At 41.7% G+C, this 16,378-nt stretch overlaps 1 protein-coding gene across 1 annotated transcript in view; it reads left to right on the plus strand.

The window, feature by feature from the left end:
* IGSF3 (immunoglobulin superfamily member 3) overlaps positions 1-16,378 on the plus strand; it is a 110,101-nt gene that overhangs the window by 48,234 nt on the left and 45,489 nt on the right. The window contains exon 4 of the mRNA XM_083361901.1: positions 10,273-10,683. Within this exon, the coding sequence (XP_083218027.1) occupies positions 10,273-10,683 (411 nt within the window). The remainder of the gene's footprint in view (positions 1-10,272; positions 10,684-16,378) is intronic.

The following is a 16,378-nucleotide window of genomic DNA, read 5'->3' on the forward strand; positions in this document are numbered from 1 at the left end:
ATGTATGATAAACTCTTCTCTGCTCTTTTACACATTGAATTTTAAAAGAGAAAGTACGATGAGAGCCATATAATTGGAGTGACTGTGTCAGAAAGGGAGATATCCGTTATACTCTTCTCTGCCCCTGTCGTCTTAAAAGCCTTCAAAATCTACACCTCCGGTGTAAATTAAAGGAGAAATGTTATTCCAGAAAGAGGTGTGAGATCATTCTTTTAAAACTAGGATTGCTTTATTTTTTTCATCCAGGATTAGTTTTTTTTCATCTCAGTGAATGCATTTTTAAACAGCAAAAGGGAAATAAGTGATACTGGGATATCAGTCTGCAAATCTGAAAATATTTGACTTTCAGGTACAGAGATGAACAGATTTCCTGGTATTTTTTCTCTTCTCTGTCCTGGTTTAGCTACTACCGTATGACAATAATAAGAACCATTCATATTTATAGCAGGAGGGGTAGAACCTTTGGGCATTGCAGATATAATTCCCATAATCCCTGATTATTTTTGTGCTGGCTAGGACTGATGGAAATTGAAATATTGTAATATGTAGGAATACAGATGCTTTCTTCTATCCAAACTACATATTGTCTATAGGATATCAGTGAATTCTGTTTTTCAGTATTAACTACATACTGACAACCTATGTACTCTAATCATATTTTTTATCATTTTCTAATATTTTTTACTCAAATTATCGAATTTTGGATAGTGAGACACTTTAGTAAAAGTTTTCCAACCCCTTTCCATTGACTGAATATTATGATTTCTCTCTTTTCTTTGTTCTAAGTGCCAGCTTTTAAAAAGCTACAAAAATTAAAAGCAGTAGAAGCTAAATGAGTAAATTTAATCAATATAATCGACTTTTACCAGAATTAAACACATTTAACCCTAGGTTTTCTTTAAAAAGAAGCCATGTACAAATGCACAATTTTGTGTCCTTTAACAAATGGCTATTAAAATATATTAAGGTGAACCCCCATTTAGAGAGTATTCCAAAATTCAGCTGCTATAGGAATAATTAACATGTTATTAAAATTTAATTTTGGTCTTCTCAAAATCCATACACGATCATCCCTATTTATATCCTTTCCCTTTGTTTTAAAATACTCAATCACCTTGCATACTCAATCACTCTTTACCTGTTTTTCACCTATAATTATTTCTCTATCTTTTGATTTCTTATAGGACTCTACTATTATATCTTTTGTTTTAGTTATTCCTTTCTAACACTTAAATATTTAATTTTATTAGATTTGTTTTACTAAATTTGGAAATCTGCCCAACTCCAAAGTGTCTTTGGGTGACTTAACATAGTTAACAGAAAGAAAAAGAGAAAGATGGGAGGAAAGGAAAAATGCATGTGTATCTATAGACAAAATCAAGCTATATTGTACATAAAAACTACTAGGGGGCTCATAGCCTAACCCCAGGACTGGGAAATAAGCTAGTTTTTAAAGACTTTTTAAAGAATCTTTGTAGAGTGGAAGCCACAGAAATATCTGGGGGAGGAGAATGTTCTTCCAAAACAGAGTTCCCCAACTTTTCGGTTTTGTGGAGCACCTGGGAAGGGGGGGATGATTACATTTGAGCAGCTGGCAAGTGCACGCAGCTCCATTTGCACGAATGGAGCAAATGGAGTGCACACACTCACCCACTGCTCATCCAAGTGGGGATGTGCATGAATGTTCGCCTGCCACCTCCGTGACCTGGCAGTGGGCCACGGCCCGGGCATTGGGGACTCCTGTTCCAAAAGACAGGTCTGGTGACAGATAAGGTGTTTTCCAGGGTCCCATTAAATTCCATTATTCAATTGAGAGGATCTGGAGCACTCTCAGTCCCCCCCCAATTATAATGGACTTACAGAAACCACTGGACTTGGTTTCGGTTGAGGGTAGTTCCTCAAATATTTGGACTCTGTCCTATGAAACAAGCCTGTTTGATGTAGTGGTTAAAATTCCAGGCTAGAAATCAGAAGATTGATTTCTAATCATTGTTGCTCAACCCTTGGAAGGAGGCAATGGCATAACACTTCTGAAAACGTTGCCAAGAAAACTGCAGGGTCCAGGCAGTGACCAAGATCTCTCTCTCTCTCTCTCTCTCTCTCTCTCTCTCTCTCTCTCTCACACACACACACACACACACACACACACACACACACACCCTATGAAGAACTTTATAGATGACAGCCAGCGCTTGTATATAGTTTATCTTCAACTTACGACCTCAATTGGGCAATTTCCATTGCTAAGCAAGACAGCTGTTAAGTGAATCACTGCAGTTGTTACATTAATAACATGGTTGTTAAGTGAATCTGGTTTCCCCATTAACTCTGCTTGTTAGAAGATCTCAAAAGGTGATCACTTGATCCCAAGACACTGCAATATATGGTAGTTGCCAAGTGTCCCAATTTTGATCAGGTGACCATGGGGATGCTGCAGTGGTCAAAAGTGTGAAAACGGTCATAGGTCACTTTTTTCAGTGCCATTGTAACTTTGAACAGTCAGTAAATGAATGGTTGTGAGTCAAGGACTACCTGTACCCTGAAACCAAGCAGCAACCAATGGAGCCTATGGAGCCAGATGATTATGGGTATATCAAAATACTCCTGTGGCTGTTTGCATTACTGCATTTTGGACCATCTGTATCTTCTGGGTGATTTTCAAGGGCATCTCCAGGCAGAAAGCAGATTGCAATAATCCAGTCATGAGGTGATTAAGAACGGGCCACACAAGCAGGCCCATGTACATGTAGCTCCACTTGTGCAAGTGGCAGGCAAGCGTGCATGTGCAGCTCACCCATTGCTTGCGCAAATGGAGCTGCATGCACACTCGGCCATTGCTTCTGCGTAACTATCCCCTCTCCACCCACCCACCCAGTGGTGTAGCGTGGGGGGTGCAGGGGGGGCCGGCCGCACCGGGTGCAACATCTGGGGGGGCGCTCGCACTTGCAGCTCTCTGCCCCTGCCTGGCTCACTCACTCTCTCTCACTGCAGTGTTGGCTGTGTGAATCCGATCCGAGCCGCCGGGTCGCCGCCCACTGTGGAGGGGGGGGTGCCAGGCGTGCGGTGCGGAGAAAGAGCGAGGGACTATCTGGGGGAGGGACAGTGCAGCAGCCGGGTGCTTGCCCCGGGTGCTGACAACCCACGCTACGCCACTGCACCCACCCACCCATCCATTGCCGCCGGTGGTCTGCAAAGCCAGAAAGTTTGGGGACTGTTGGTCGGAAGGACCTCCCGATTAAGAAATCGGTACAATTGGATGTAAAGCCACCCCCTCTCCAGCCACAGCTGCTATCTCGTCGCATTTGTTTCATTGAATCTTATCTCGAATGATTTATTTCCTATGTGCCTTGACTTAATCTTTTCATCTCTTTCTGATTGAAACAAACATTACACTGATTTACATTTGCCATAATATAAAGATTTGCTTATTGTAGTCTCCTCTGTTCCACTGCCTTACTCTATTTAAATTTTGATTGTATGTTTAGAGGAAGTAATGACATAGTAATACTGTTCTATATTTCCTCAGTGGTGAGGAAGATGATGAATGATCTAATCAGTATCCAAAGACAAGATTTTTGTGAGCTTCCTAAATTAGCAATGGGCGTGAAGATTTTTGTTGTTTGTATCTTGCCTTTATTATTTTTATAAATAACTCAAGGCGGTGAACATATCCAACACACCTTCCTCCTCCTGTTTTCTACACAACAACCCTGTGAGGTGAGTTGGGCTAAGGGAACTGACTGGCCCAAAGTCACTCTGTTGGCTTTCATGGCTAGTTGGGACTAAACTGTCAGTTTCTCACTTTCTACCCTGATGCCTTAACCACTATATCAAACTGGCTGTCGTGCTTCTAATACAAAATGAGAAAACTGTAATTGAGAATGCATTTGTTCATATAACTGAATGTTTCAATAAAATAGTCAAAGTTTAAAGAAAATTATTAGCAGAGGTAAAATATTTCATCAAGCTTCAGGGACACAGATGTCCATTTTGCAATTATGCAAGTTAGCTTATTCTTATTAAGTTTAACATATTCTGCAAATATTATATTTGTATGGGTTTTAAGTGCATTGTTGTCTTTCATTCCTTTTTCTAGGATCTTTACTGAAGATTTTAAATAGTTATGACTAATCACAATATAGCTGTTTATTGCTGGAAACAAATCAAAAAGGGGATTTCTTTTATGAGTAAGACTGTATTACTAAGCTAATATATTGATTAGAGAAAATGATTTAGCAATAATAATTGTGTAATAAAATATTTCAATTATTTGGATATTATGCATAAAATTCATAGCAAGTATCTTGAGAATATTTATTCTCAGGAATAATTCCTTTGCTTTTTGCAAATACTGTGATCTGTTCATAGTAATCATGGTTCAGTCTTTGTCTTCTAGTATGATGATGATAGTCTGATCCTTTTTTAAATTTCTGAGGGCTGCTCTGTCCTTGTCTTCTTCTGTTCTGTAGAATGATGATTTGTCTGATGTTTTCTTAGACCTTTGTGAGAAGTCCAGTACTTTTAAATGCTCCTTCTAAGGCTGAAAAAGATTCCAGGTGATTGGCATCATCTGAAATGAATGGTTGTAAGTTGAGAACGCCTGTTTTTCTAGTCTTGTACTCCAGTAGAACAATCAATAACTATTTTTATTTAAAAGAAAGTATCTCCAATTTTTTTACACTAGTTTCCAAAAAGCACATTTGGTTTTTGAATTTGTCAGTGTTAGCCAGTGTTGCAGCAGATGCAGCTTAATGATGATATGTATACAGTGGTGTGGTTCCTTCTTTCTCTGTATGATCTGAAACTAAATTATTTCAGAGAAGCTAGTATGTTTCCCCTCCCCCTCTGTGTGTGTGTGTGTGTGAATGTGTGTATGTATTTAAAACAGGATGAGATTCTTGTTCATTCTTGTTGTGAACAATATACTGTATAGTTAGCTAACTGTCTTAAGTGAGTTTGTGAATCATGGCAAATGCCTTTTAATATCATGTGAGGAGGATTTATGGCCTTGAGTCAGAAAGTTGACCTAGTTTCCTATCTTGAAAATAAATGTTTAGTACATGCCACCAGTCGCTTTTCCTCAGTTGCTTGACCATATCCAATTACTCTGACAGATGTACTTCTTTCATCCTAATCATTTGACACAATTAATAAACACAGACTAGGATGCTGTTATAACCAGAGGACAGATCTATGGTATTATTCTGCAGCAGCCAACAAAATCCCATTTTATTCTTCATTGAAAATCTAATAAATAATGAGTGTTCTAGTATCATTTACAAGAACCATAGAAATAATTGAGAATTACAACTCATTTCACAAAGATAAAAGAGTTCCTCTCCTCAGTAACAATAAGCTGTGAAATTCATCTCACTCTTGTTATACATTACACAATCTCTGCTATAAATATTTTTATAATTGAGAAAGTTAACTGAAATTTTTTGCTAAAAAGCAATGTTATGTCACTGATTTTTATCAGAAATTATTTAAACAGTTTAATTTTTTAAATAAAGGATAATAAAAAAAACTGTTAAGCCACCATTAAAGGAAAAAAAATCCCAACTCATGTTCACATAGTACTCAAGTTTCTTCTTTTTTACATTTTTATATTTCTTTGACATTCTCTATTTTTATATTTCAGCAACATTTCCAGGAATTTAAGAAGCCAGTTTTTGAGTTACCATTTACATGCAGAATGTAATGCATTATAAACATTCCTAGAAACAGATGGTGGTGTATTAGATGAAATCAATTTGTTTAAACTCAGATCTGCTGTATCGGTGGCTAACACAAAACAATGTGTGCATTTAATTTAATTTAATTTTACAAAGGAAAGTCCAAGGAAGCAGGAATCATCTTTCTCCTCAGTTATTTCTCTAAGGAAGTAATGTAAAACTTCCACTTGGTGGACAGTTTGAGTGATCTTTCTCTGACATATCTAGAACAGGGCTTTTCAACCTTTTCACAGATTGTACCACTTTTAGGGTATGGCAGTATTTGAGTACCCCCAATCACCTAGCAAGGTATCAAAACTTGATGGCTGTGGGGGGAAAAAAGGAAAAAAGTGATAAAGTACAGGTAGTCCTTGACTTACAACAGTTCGCTTAGTGACTTTTCAAAGTTACAGTGGCATTGAAAAAAGTGACATATGACCATTTTTCACACTTAATGAATGTTGCAGCATCAGCAGGGTCATGTGATTTACATTCGGATGCTTGGCAACTGATTCATACTTATGATGGTCACAGTGTCGCAGGATCATGTGATCCCCAATGGCCAGGCGGGCGTGACTAACACAATGTCGCTCAGGTTGCAGGATGCCTGTGGAGGGTGCGGGAAGGGCTGTGGGGGATCCGGGGGTCTCTGGTGGAGGAGGGTGGGACTGGGGTAGGCGCCAGGGCATGGTCTACCAGCAGAGGCTCGCTGTCCCTCTTGGGCCACACGGGGGACTCCCTGACAGTGGCGGCTGCCCGGAGCCCTGGGACGCAGAGGATAAGCACCCAGCCCTTGGACTCCCAGGGCACCAGGGCCCTGCATCCCAACCAGTCCAGCCCCACTTCCCTGAGGGGTGCCCAGCTGCGCTTATCTCCTCGAGGCGGCTGCTGCTGATGTGCCCACTCTTCTTGGCCAGGTTGCTCATGGTGGGTGCAGGAGGGCAAAGTGCTTGGGTCAGAGAGACCCCCACTACCTCTCCATGTGAGGAGACCCAGCTTTGTACCCAAAGCATCCTTAGCAATAGGATGGGAGACCATCAGGATAGGCCAGGAGGAGAGGGCAAGGGGATGGAGAAAAGATAGTAGGGCTGCTGGTGGCCAAGTGCTAAGGCAGGACTTCCCTCAGACCTCCCCCCTTCTCATTCCAATCTTACTCATTCCTTCCTTGCTCCTTTCATCCCTGCCCTACCTCTTACCCTTCCTCCCTGTTTTTCATTCCCATCTCCTTCCTTCCTTCCTTCCTTCCTTCCTTCCTTCCTTCCTTCCTTCCTTCCTTCCGTGCTGCTTGTGGCCATGGCTTCAAAGGCCACTGTAAATTCCTGGACAAGTGCCACACAGACTTAAGAGCAGAGTGGTGTGAAGATATTTGCAATGAGGAAGGGAGAAAAACAGGCAAGAAACACAGCAGGGGAGGGGTCGCCCTTGGTGAGGAATGAAGAAAGGCACCATCCCCTGAAGGAGACCAGCAAATGGCCCTTGACCACTTCGTACACCCGGCTCTGTGGGCTCCAGTGGTGGAGACATTGCGAATGGAGTGACAGTCCATGTTACTTGCGCTATGCCTCCCAGCCCCCCCCCCCCGTAGGCAGCAGCACACTCTCCTCGTCGCACGGAGAGGCTGGGCTGGGTGAGGCGAAGCTGGTGAGAAGCAGAACCTGCCTGGGTGCACACACGCACACAAGAGGCAGAAAGCATACGGGGCCTGCTGTCCCGGGTGAAAGGGAAGTGCTCAGAACACGGTCAGCCTGTGGGTTAAAATGGTCACCTGGGATGCCAGGCCTCATGCATTCTCTGCCTCCTTTGTGCGCACCCAGGCAAGTTTGGCTTCTCACCAGCTTCGCCTCACCCGACCTAGTCTCCCTACTCAGAGAAGAGAGCACGCTGCTGCCTGCCGAAACCAGGTAGGCTGGGGGGAGGGGCTGGGTGGCATAGTGCAAGTAACATGGACTTTCACGCCAGTTGCGACATCCCCAGAGCCCACAGAGCTGGGTGTGTGAAGTGGGCGAGGGCCATTTGTTGGTCTCCTTCAGGGGATGGTGCCTTTCTTCATTCCTTGCGGAGTGTGACCTCTCCCCCACTGCATTTCTTGCCTGTTTTTCGCTGCCACCTGTGTGTCTGCTCGGCACACAGAAGTTGTAGATCGGCTCCCGGCCAACCTGTTTTATATCCTTGCCTCTCCTCTCTTTCTTTTCCCTTCAGTGCAGCTTCAGCTCACTCCTCCTCCTCCCAAGGCTGCATCTTTTCCTTTTTTTTCTCCCTCTCCTGGCAAAACTGCCTCCTTTTATAGCCTCTTATGTCTCCACTCTCCTCCTTTTTCTTCCAGAAGTGTTGATCCTGGGGGCCTTTGTCGCAGCCCTGCAGCTCCTGAGGACTCCCTCATGGCAAGTCTTGCGCTGCACCGCTTTAACTTGTTCCCTCCCCTTGCTACATTTGGCTAGGCTGGGCAGGGCTGCATACCACCTGCCAGCACCAATGTACCACCGGTGGTACACGTACCACTGGTTGAAAAGCCCTGATCTAGAATCATCCACCCAAAATGAGTGAGGCCAGGCTACTAAGTGGGTATAATAAGAGACAGTCAAATGATTGAAGGCTTAAAGTTCTCCTTTTGTTTCTTGAAATTCACTGTGTTTTGTTCTGTGTATTCCAAAAGGATTCTGGGAGCCATAAAAGGAAGTGAATACTAGCTTTGATCTATAATTACTTCTAAGCTTGTAGTTCCCAATCCTTCTAGCTTTGTAGTTGCCAGAATTTGTTAAAATTGCTATGACAATGAATATGCTGCTAAATAGGAGAACTTGCAGTCAGAAAGTACCTATCAACAAATATGTATGTATGTATATAACAATTTAACAGATATTTAAAAAGCATGTCAGGAACTGAACAGCTACCTAAAGCAACTCCTCCATGCTCTTGAAGCATTTATGCTTAGCCAATTATGTATTGAAATAATTCAAATAACTTTTTATTGAATCTAAGATGCAAAATGAATTAACTTCCATTTTATTCATAAGTTACTACAATGGCAACTATAAGAAAATAATGAGAATTTTTTTTAATTAGCTTTAACAAATTGTTAATCTTTAAGAAATTATTTTAAATAGAGATATCTTGTTTCAGTGACCTGCTTATATACATATTTAAAGTTGTATATACATATTTGAAGATACATGCAAGAGTGTATTTTCATCGTCTGTTTTGTTAAAGTTTAATGTAAATAGTAATTATTGGGTTTTTGTGATACGTTTCACTTGAATCATATTCGCAGAGCCTTTGGGTTTGTATGCATCTGTGACGCTGTGCTCTGTGTTGTTCTGTGAGGCAGGACTGATACTCATCTAGCAGAGAAGGAATAATAATGTCATCCTCCTTCCATGGTAGAATTAATTGTGATTTCAGCATTGGTTTTCCTGACAGCTTCATTGAAAATCACATTATAGCATTACTGTTAGAAGGGCAACTTATATCCAGGCAATGTTTGATTTGTTTGTTTGTATCCCACCGTTATTATTTTGCAAATAGCTCAAGGCAGTGAACATATCTAACACACTGTCTTCCTGTTTTCCCCAAAACAACCACCACCCTGGGAGATGGGTTGAGTTGAAAGAGAGTGAAAGCCCAAGGTCACCCAGCTGGCTTTCATGGCTAAGGTGGGACTAGACCTTGTGGTCTCACATTTTCTAGCTTGTCCCTTAACCAGGGGTAGGCAACCTTGGCTTTTTTATGACTCGTGGATTTCAACTCCTAGAATTCCTGAGCCAGCTGGCTCAGGAATTCTGGGAGTTGAAGTCCACGAGTCATAAAAGAGCCAAGGTTGCCTACCCCTGCACTAGACCAAGCTCTCTTTGTGATAAATCCTTGGACACTGCAAATTGAAAGAAGACATTGGCAGATTTGTAGATTAGTTTTGCGAGAAAACAACCATGCTCAGAGACCATCAAGGAGGCTTTGCTCTCTGTACTGCAAAAAGTAACAATACTATTTGTTTCTAATTTCTATTTGATCTATTTTGCAATACTGATAGGAACATAAATACAACATAAATGAATATCTTCATCACCTTTATTGTTCTAGTGTTTTCCTGCAGGTGCAGAATCTGCTTTTTGAGTCAACTAATGCTGTTTTAAGGGACGCGGTGGCTCAGTGGGTTAGGACGCTGAGCCTGTCGATCAGAATGTTGGCAGTTTGGCGGGTCGAATCCCGAGTGCCGCGTAACAGAGTGAGCGTGTTACTCGTCCCAGCTTCTGCCAACCTAGCAGTTCGAAAGCACGTAAAAATGCAAGTAGAAAAATAGGGACCACTACGGTGGGAAGGTAACAGTGTTCCGTGTGCCTTTGGCATCTAGTCATGCCGGCCACATGACCATGGAGACGTCCTCGGACAAGCGCTGGCTCTTCAGCTTTGAAACAGAGATGAGCACCGGCCCCTATAGTCGGAAACGACTAGCACGCATGTGCGGGGGAACCTTTACCTTTAATGCTGTTTTGCATGATGAAACACAGCAAATGTTATCAATATGCATGTATTTATATTCCTTTCTTTCATTTCTTCACTGCAGTTATTCCTGACTCCCTACGAGTAACTTCAGAAACCCAGACTCTAAAGAAAGTACAACATGATTCTCTGGAGCTAAAGTGTGAGATTACCAAGAATACTGAACAGCACAGCCACATTTCCATTGCCTGGTATCGTAAGAAAGCAGATGAGCCTCTTGTGGAAGTTATTTCTCTCAGTAAAGATTTTGTACTGCGTGCAGGAAGTGAATACATCCAGCGCCATGCAAGTGGAGATGTCCGTCTTGATAAAGTAGGCGAGAGTGAGTCTAAGCTTACTATCTACAATCTTCAGTCCTCTGATGAAGGAGAGTTTTACTGTGAGGCAGCCGAATGGATTCAGGATCCTGATGGCACTTGGTACGCTGTGACACGCAAGCAGTCAGACAGCACAATGGTCTATGTGGAAGGAACAGGTTAGTGTTCCAATTTTTTTTTTTACTTTTCTCATAGTCTTGCATGTACTCTTGAGATTTCATGTTTGGGATCAGGAGATTCAGAGAGTGTAGTTTTATTAGGAGGAGCGTCACAGACTTTGCATCCTTCCTGAATGTTGACCACTATATTACTACCAAAAGGTTTTCAGGACTGTTGCATAAAGTAGTGGTTGGAACCGTAGAACCTATACTACACGGTACTACAGTAGATATGTCTTAAAAGAAATTAAAATACATATTTTAAAATTTTAAATGGCTGTAATCTTATGAGATTATAAAGTCTCTCATACATTTTTATTTCCCCCAGATTCTCATGAGTATTAGTGACAATGCCTAAATCTAGTGAGAATTGGCAATCTCTCAAGATTTTGATAATGTACATATATATGCTTGTATGTATATATGTGTATGCATATATAGCAACTGCAGTACTTTTAACATTTGGACTACAAATTAATGGTCCCAAGTTTCACTTTTTAAATATATTGATTGGTAGATTAATCATTTAATTAGCAGATGCAAGTGAAAACTGGAAACCAAATCAGACATTCTTATACTAGTATAGAATGATTTATCTTAATTGTTAGTGCATCGAATAATTTCCTGTTCTTTCATTGGTCCATTAGTTACAGATTTGCTTATTAGTTCATCTGGGATGTGTCTGGAGAATCTTTATCATATGGCTATTGGTTCCTTTCTTTCAAAAAAGACATTTGAGTAGCTGTTTGCAAGAAAGATGTTCATATGCAAAAAAACAGAGGAATAATAGCCATTCTATTGTTCTTCTCTCCATAATTGCCAATATAGAACTGAATCCTTGCTTTGACAGTGGCTTTAGCTAGAACAGCATCCACCACTAAGTTTAACCTCTTAGTGTTGTACAGACATGTCAAACACAAGGCCCGGGGGCCAGATCCGGCCCGCGAAGAGGTTTCATGCGGCCCGCGAAGCCATCCTGGAAACAGTGAGGGAACGGCCCCCACTGCCTTGGCCCTGGCCCAGAGACCCTCCTTCTGCCAGAGACCCTCAGATCTGTCCCATTCCTGCCCAGGGCCCTATAGGCACCCTTGATGCGAACGATGTAGAGCTGGCCATGCCCACCCAGTAGGCCATACACACTTTAGCCACGCCCACCCAGTAGGCCACGCCCACCCAGGCCGTACCCACCCGGCCCCCTGAGGGCAACCGCAATGCTGATGCGGCCCTCAATGAAATTGAGTTTGACACCCCTGGTGTTGTATGTATATCATAGTGGTTAAAATATTTTCCATTTTATAAGCCATAACCCAAAGTTTAGTTACAGCACTTCCATTTTCCTCAGTACTGTCTTTATAGTATTCTTTTGTTCTCTTTCTCTTTCCCTTTTATTTTTTTCTTCTCCTGACTTTCTTTTCGTTCTTTCTGTAACTCCATTTCACATCTTCCTATAGTGCCACTTAAAAAAGTAATTCATGAGGCCTTCCATTTCTACAATATTATTGTACCACCATCTGGTCAGAAACCCCTTAGAAAGAAATTTCTGTGACTGTTACTGTTGGGAATGAAGGTGTCCTAGCACTAAAATGATAAGCAAGAATACTGTAAGAGAACTTTTGTTTGACTGAAAAGAAATTGTAGTTCTTTATAGAAAGTTTTATAGAAAATGATCTGGCAATGCAAGTATAGACACCTTATTAGCGTGAATATGTTCTTGCACACATAGAATATTATATATCAAAGATAGAATCAATTTTTTATTTATTGTAAAATTGGAGTACAACTTGGTTCTTCAAATGTTTTGGATTATAACTTCCACAATTTCTTGCAAATGATCGTACTGGTTGGAGTGATGGCTCAGTCCCATACTGGGTTCATTTTACCTAGCACAATTTGAGCCGGTAATCATTCTGAGAGAGGAATTTGGGATTCAACACTATTTCTGTGCAGAAATAATGCTTGGGATACAAGTCCAAATCAGGCAAGTCTGCTGATATTTAACAAGCTGTTTTTATACAATTAAAACCATATATGCATATCATAATTTCCCGATATTTCTTCATTTGTTCTTGATTTATTGAAGACATGCACAATTTAGGCTAACAACCCATAATAAGCACTTACTTAGCTAAAGTCTTCACTTCTGGGTGTATTTTTTTAACATGCCAATTGAATTTTTTACTTCTGCACCTTTACCTGAGCATTCTTGACCAAGCTAAATGCCACTTTACCTTTCTTTGTTCCAATAATGGGCTCACTTGCAAAAATTTTCAGCAATTACAAAGCCACAGTGGTCAGCTACACTAACACTTCCTTTAACTGAAGCATTTGATCAACCTCTTTGGCTTCCTCTGGTAAGTGTCAAAGTAGGTGTTAGCTACCTGCTGACTTAATACAACAATGCCAAATCAAGTAAAAGCATAGAGAGACTGTTTAAGATGGACTAGCTCTCGTTGATGCTAATTCATGACACTTGCAAAAGCCCATTAATAGTTTGCTAGCAGGTTTATAGCGTAGGACCTCAGGAGCTAATTGCTATTGGAATCCAAAACATCTGATAAGCCTCAGGTTGCCTCCTGTTAAAAAATATATTGCCTTGCTTTAGGATATTTACATTTATATACAACAGTTTATGAAAACCTACAGAATGGGGAGTATTTATTATACATTGTACATGCACCTTTTTTCTTTTCTTTGTAGTTAGCATTTCTATATTCTATATATAGTTTCTATATATTAAAGGGGTTCATAGTTTTTTTATGATTGTTTTTCATATAAATGATAATACCTTAATATTCATATAAAATGTACATTTACTCTTTTCAGTGCCTTTATTAAGCTATGTTTTACCCTGTGTTGTTGTTGTCCTATGTTGTGGTCCTTTTTAAATGGTGATGTCCTTTTTTTGGCTCATCAGTCAGTAGTTTTGGTAGGAATTGCTTATTTAGAATAAATCATAGCAGTTGTTTCTAGTCTTTTGATGTATTCAGAACATAAATTAATACAAATTGTTTACTTATGTAACAAGGCAAAATTTTGAAGTAGAGAACATTGCTAATAAAAATTCTTTTAAGAGAGCATGTTCCCCCAAAATAAAACCTACCTCGAAAATAAGCCCTAGCTTGATTTTGGGGGTTGGGCCTAAAATAAGACCGACCCCAAAAGTAAGCCCTAGCTTTGTGGTTGCCTGGGGGATGGAGGGGGTAGGTGTGGCCGGTTTGATGTTTCTCGTGTGGGAAGTGAGGGAGCTCGGGCGGGGCTGGGGGAGGAGAAACACGAACTACGGAATTTTGCATGGTACAAATCAGGTAGAAGATACTGTTACCGCACCAAAGCCATTTAGTCCGAGGTGAACAGTGAATGTGGTTTCAGCCTTTACACTGTCCCTTGACTAGAAAAGGTCTAGTTCAGGGATTGCTCCCCTTTTTCTTCAGCACAGCCCAAGCTCCCCGCGCTTCTTTCCAATTCTGCCTTGAAGCCTCAGCGATTCAGTTCTCTCCTGGCCTTCCCAGCATGCAAACCTAACCCCACCCCCTTCCTTCCACTACCCCCTCCTCATTTACCTATTTCCACCCTTTCTAGTCAAGGGACAGTGTAAAAGCTGAAACCACATTCACTGCTCACCTCAGACTAAATGGCTTTGGTGCAGTAACAGTATCTTCTACCTCATTTGTACCATGCAAAACTCTATAGTTCCTATGCTCAGCCCCGCCTTCCAAACTGGTCCTCCAGCGGGCCTGCCACCCCACCCACGATGGCCCCACCCCCTCCTTTCGCACCTCTGCCTCTGCCTACAAAATAAGACACCCCCCAAAATAAGCCCTTATGGGTCTTTTGGACCAAAAATAAATAAATATAAGACCTGGGGTTATTTTCGGGAAACACAGGTATTAACAATTCAATTCTTGAATTGATACAATCTAAATTAATATAGTCCTTCAGTCTGTTAGCATGTCAGTAGCTCGCAGATTATTATTTTGCAGAAAATTAGTACACACACATAACAAAACATAGCTTTTGGAAATGAAGTTAAAATCCAGGAAGAGGCAGAATTGTTAATGAATAAACCTTTATTGTCAAAGTACAACCATGTATACATTGAGATTGGCTGAGCCTCCCTTCATGCCCCCCCACCACAACTCACAGTGACAACAAACCCACCATCTTGTTACACCATGTAAGCTAATTGCACACAACACACCAGCCTCGCAAGTCAATCATACATAAAGTTATTTCCCATTCAAGAGCCTGACAGCCCATGGATAGAAGCTGTTCTTCAGCCTGTTGGTACGGCTGGCTATACTCCTATATCTCCTACCTGATGGTAGGAGAGTAAAGAGATACCGTCCAGGTTATGAGTTGTCCCTGAGAATTTTCCTCACTCTTCCAAGGCAATGAGCCCTGGCAATGTCATCCAGTGGTGTCAGAGTACAGTTTTGTGCTGTGTTCACCACCCTATGTAATATCTTCCTATCCGTGGCTGTCAGGCCAGTATACCAAACCAGAATACAGTGCGAGAGGACGCTCTCTATAGTAGACCGGTAAAAGAAGGTCATTAGCCATTGTTCTGCCCTGTTCTTCCACAAGACTCTGTTGGGCCTTTCTGGCCACCTGGGTTGTATTGACTTTCCAGGTAAGATTTCACAGGGGTAGACTCCCAGGAATTTAAAGGAGGAAACTCTCTCCACACAGCCCCCCCCCCGCCCAATGTAAAGTGGGGCAGGTTCCTCTCTTTTCCTCCAAAAGTCTAGCACCATCTCCTTTGTCTTGCCGATGTTCAGGTGCAAGTTGTTCTCTAAACACCATAGGGATAAGTTTTGTACCTCCCCCCTGGACACTGTTTCAGCTCCACCTGTTATAAGACCCACTACAGTGGTGTCATCTGTGAACTTAATGATCGCAGTGGATGGGTTGGACGATACACAATCATATGTGTACAGTGAGTACAGGTAGGGGCTAAGTACGCAGCCCTATGGCGAGCCTCTGCAAAGCTTCAGGCGGGTGGATGAAACAGACCCGACCCTCGCTGTTTGTAGCCGGTCCCTTAGAAAGTCTTTAATCCAATTGCAGATGGAAGGGGGGGAATTCAAGTCAGTCAGCTTTTCAATAAGGATACTCGGCAGAATAGTGTTGAAAGCCGAGCTATAATCATTGAAAAGCATCTTGACATAGCTTCCAGGTTTCTTCACATGGCTTGCTACAGAATGTAGAGCGGTATCTATGGCATCGTCTGTCGACCTGTTTTCCCTGTAGGCAAACTGATGTTTGTTGAAGTCCGGTGGGAGGCATGTCCTAAGATGTTAGAGAACCAGTCTTTCGAAGCATTTCATCACTACAGACGTTAATGCAACAGGTCTGTAGTCATTCAGGCACTCGATGTTTTCTTCGGGACTGGAACAATTGTAGCTGCTTTCAAGCATGATGGTACACAGGCCGTTTGCCAGGAGATGTTAAAAATCCTTGTCAGGACCCCTGCTAATTGATCAGCACAATTCTTAACCACTATCCCCAGCACTCCATCTAGGCCTGCAGCTTTGCTGGAATTCACAGCCTTCAATACAGCTTTCACTGTTCATTCAAGGTCAGAAGGCCGGCCAGCAGAGGCTACAGGGTCTGGTCTTTTCACCTCGTAGCAAGCAAAGAAGATATTCAGCTCCTCTGCCAACGAGGCATCGGTATTAACCATGTTCCTTGTGTT

This window comes from Vipera ursinii (assembly GCF_947247035.1).
Source record: "Vipera ursinii genome assembly, chromosome: 4".
Taxonomy (NCBI): domain Eukaryota; kingdom Metazoa; phylum Chordata; class Lepidosauria; order Squamata; family Viperidae; genus Vipera; species Vipera ursinii.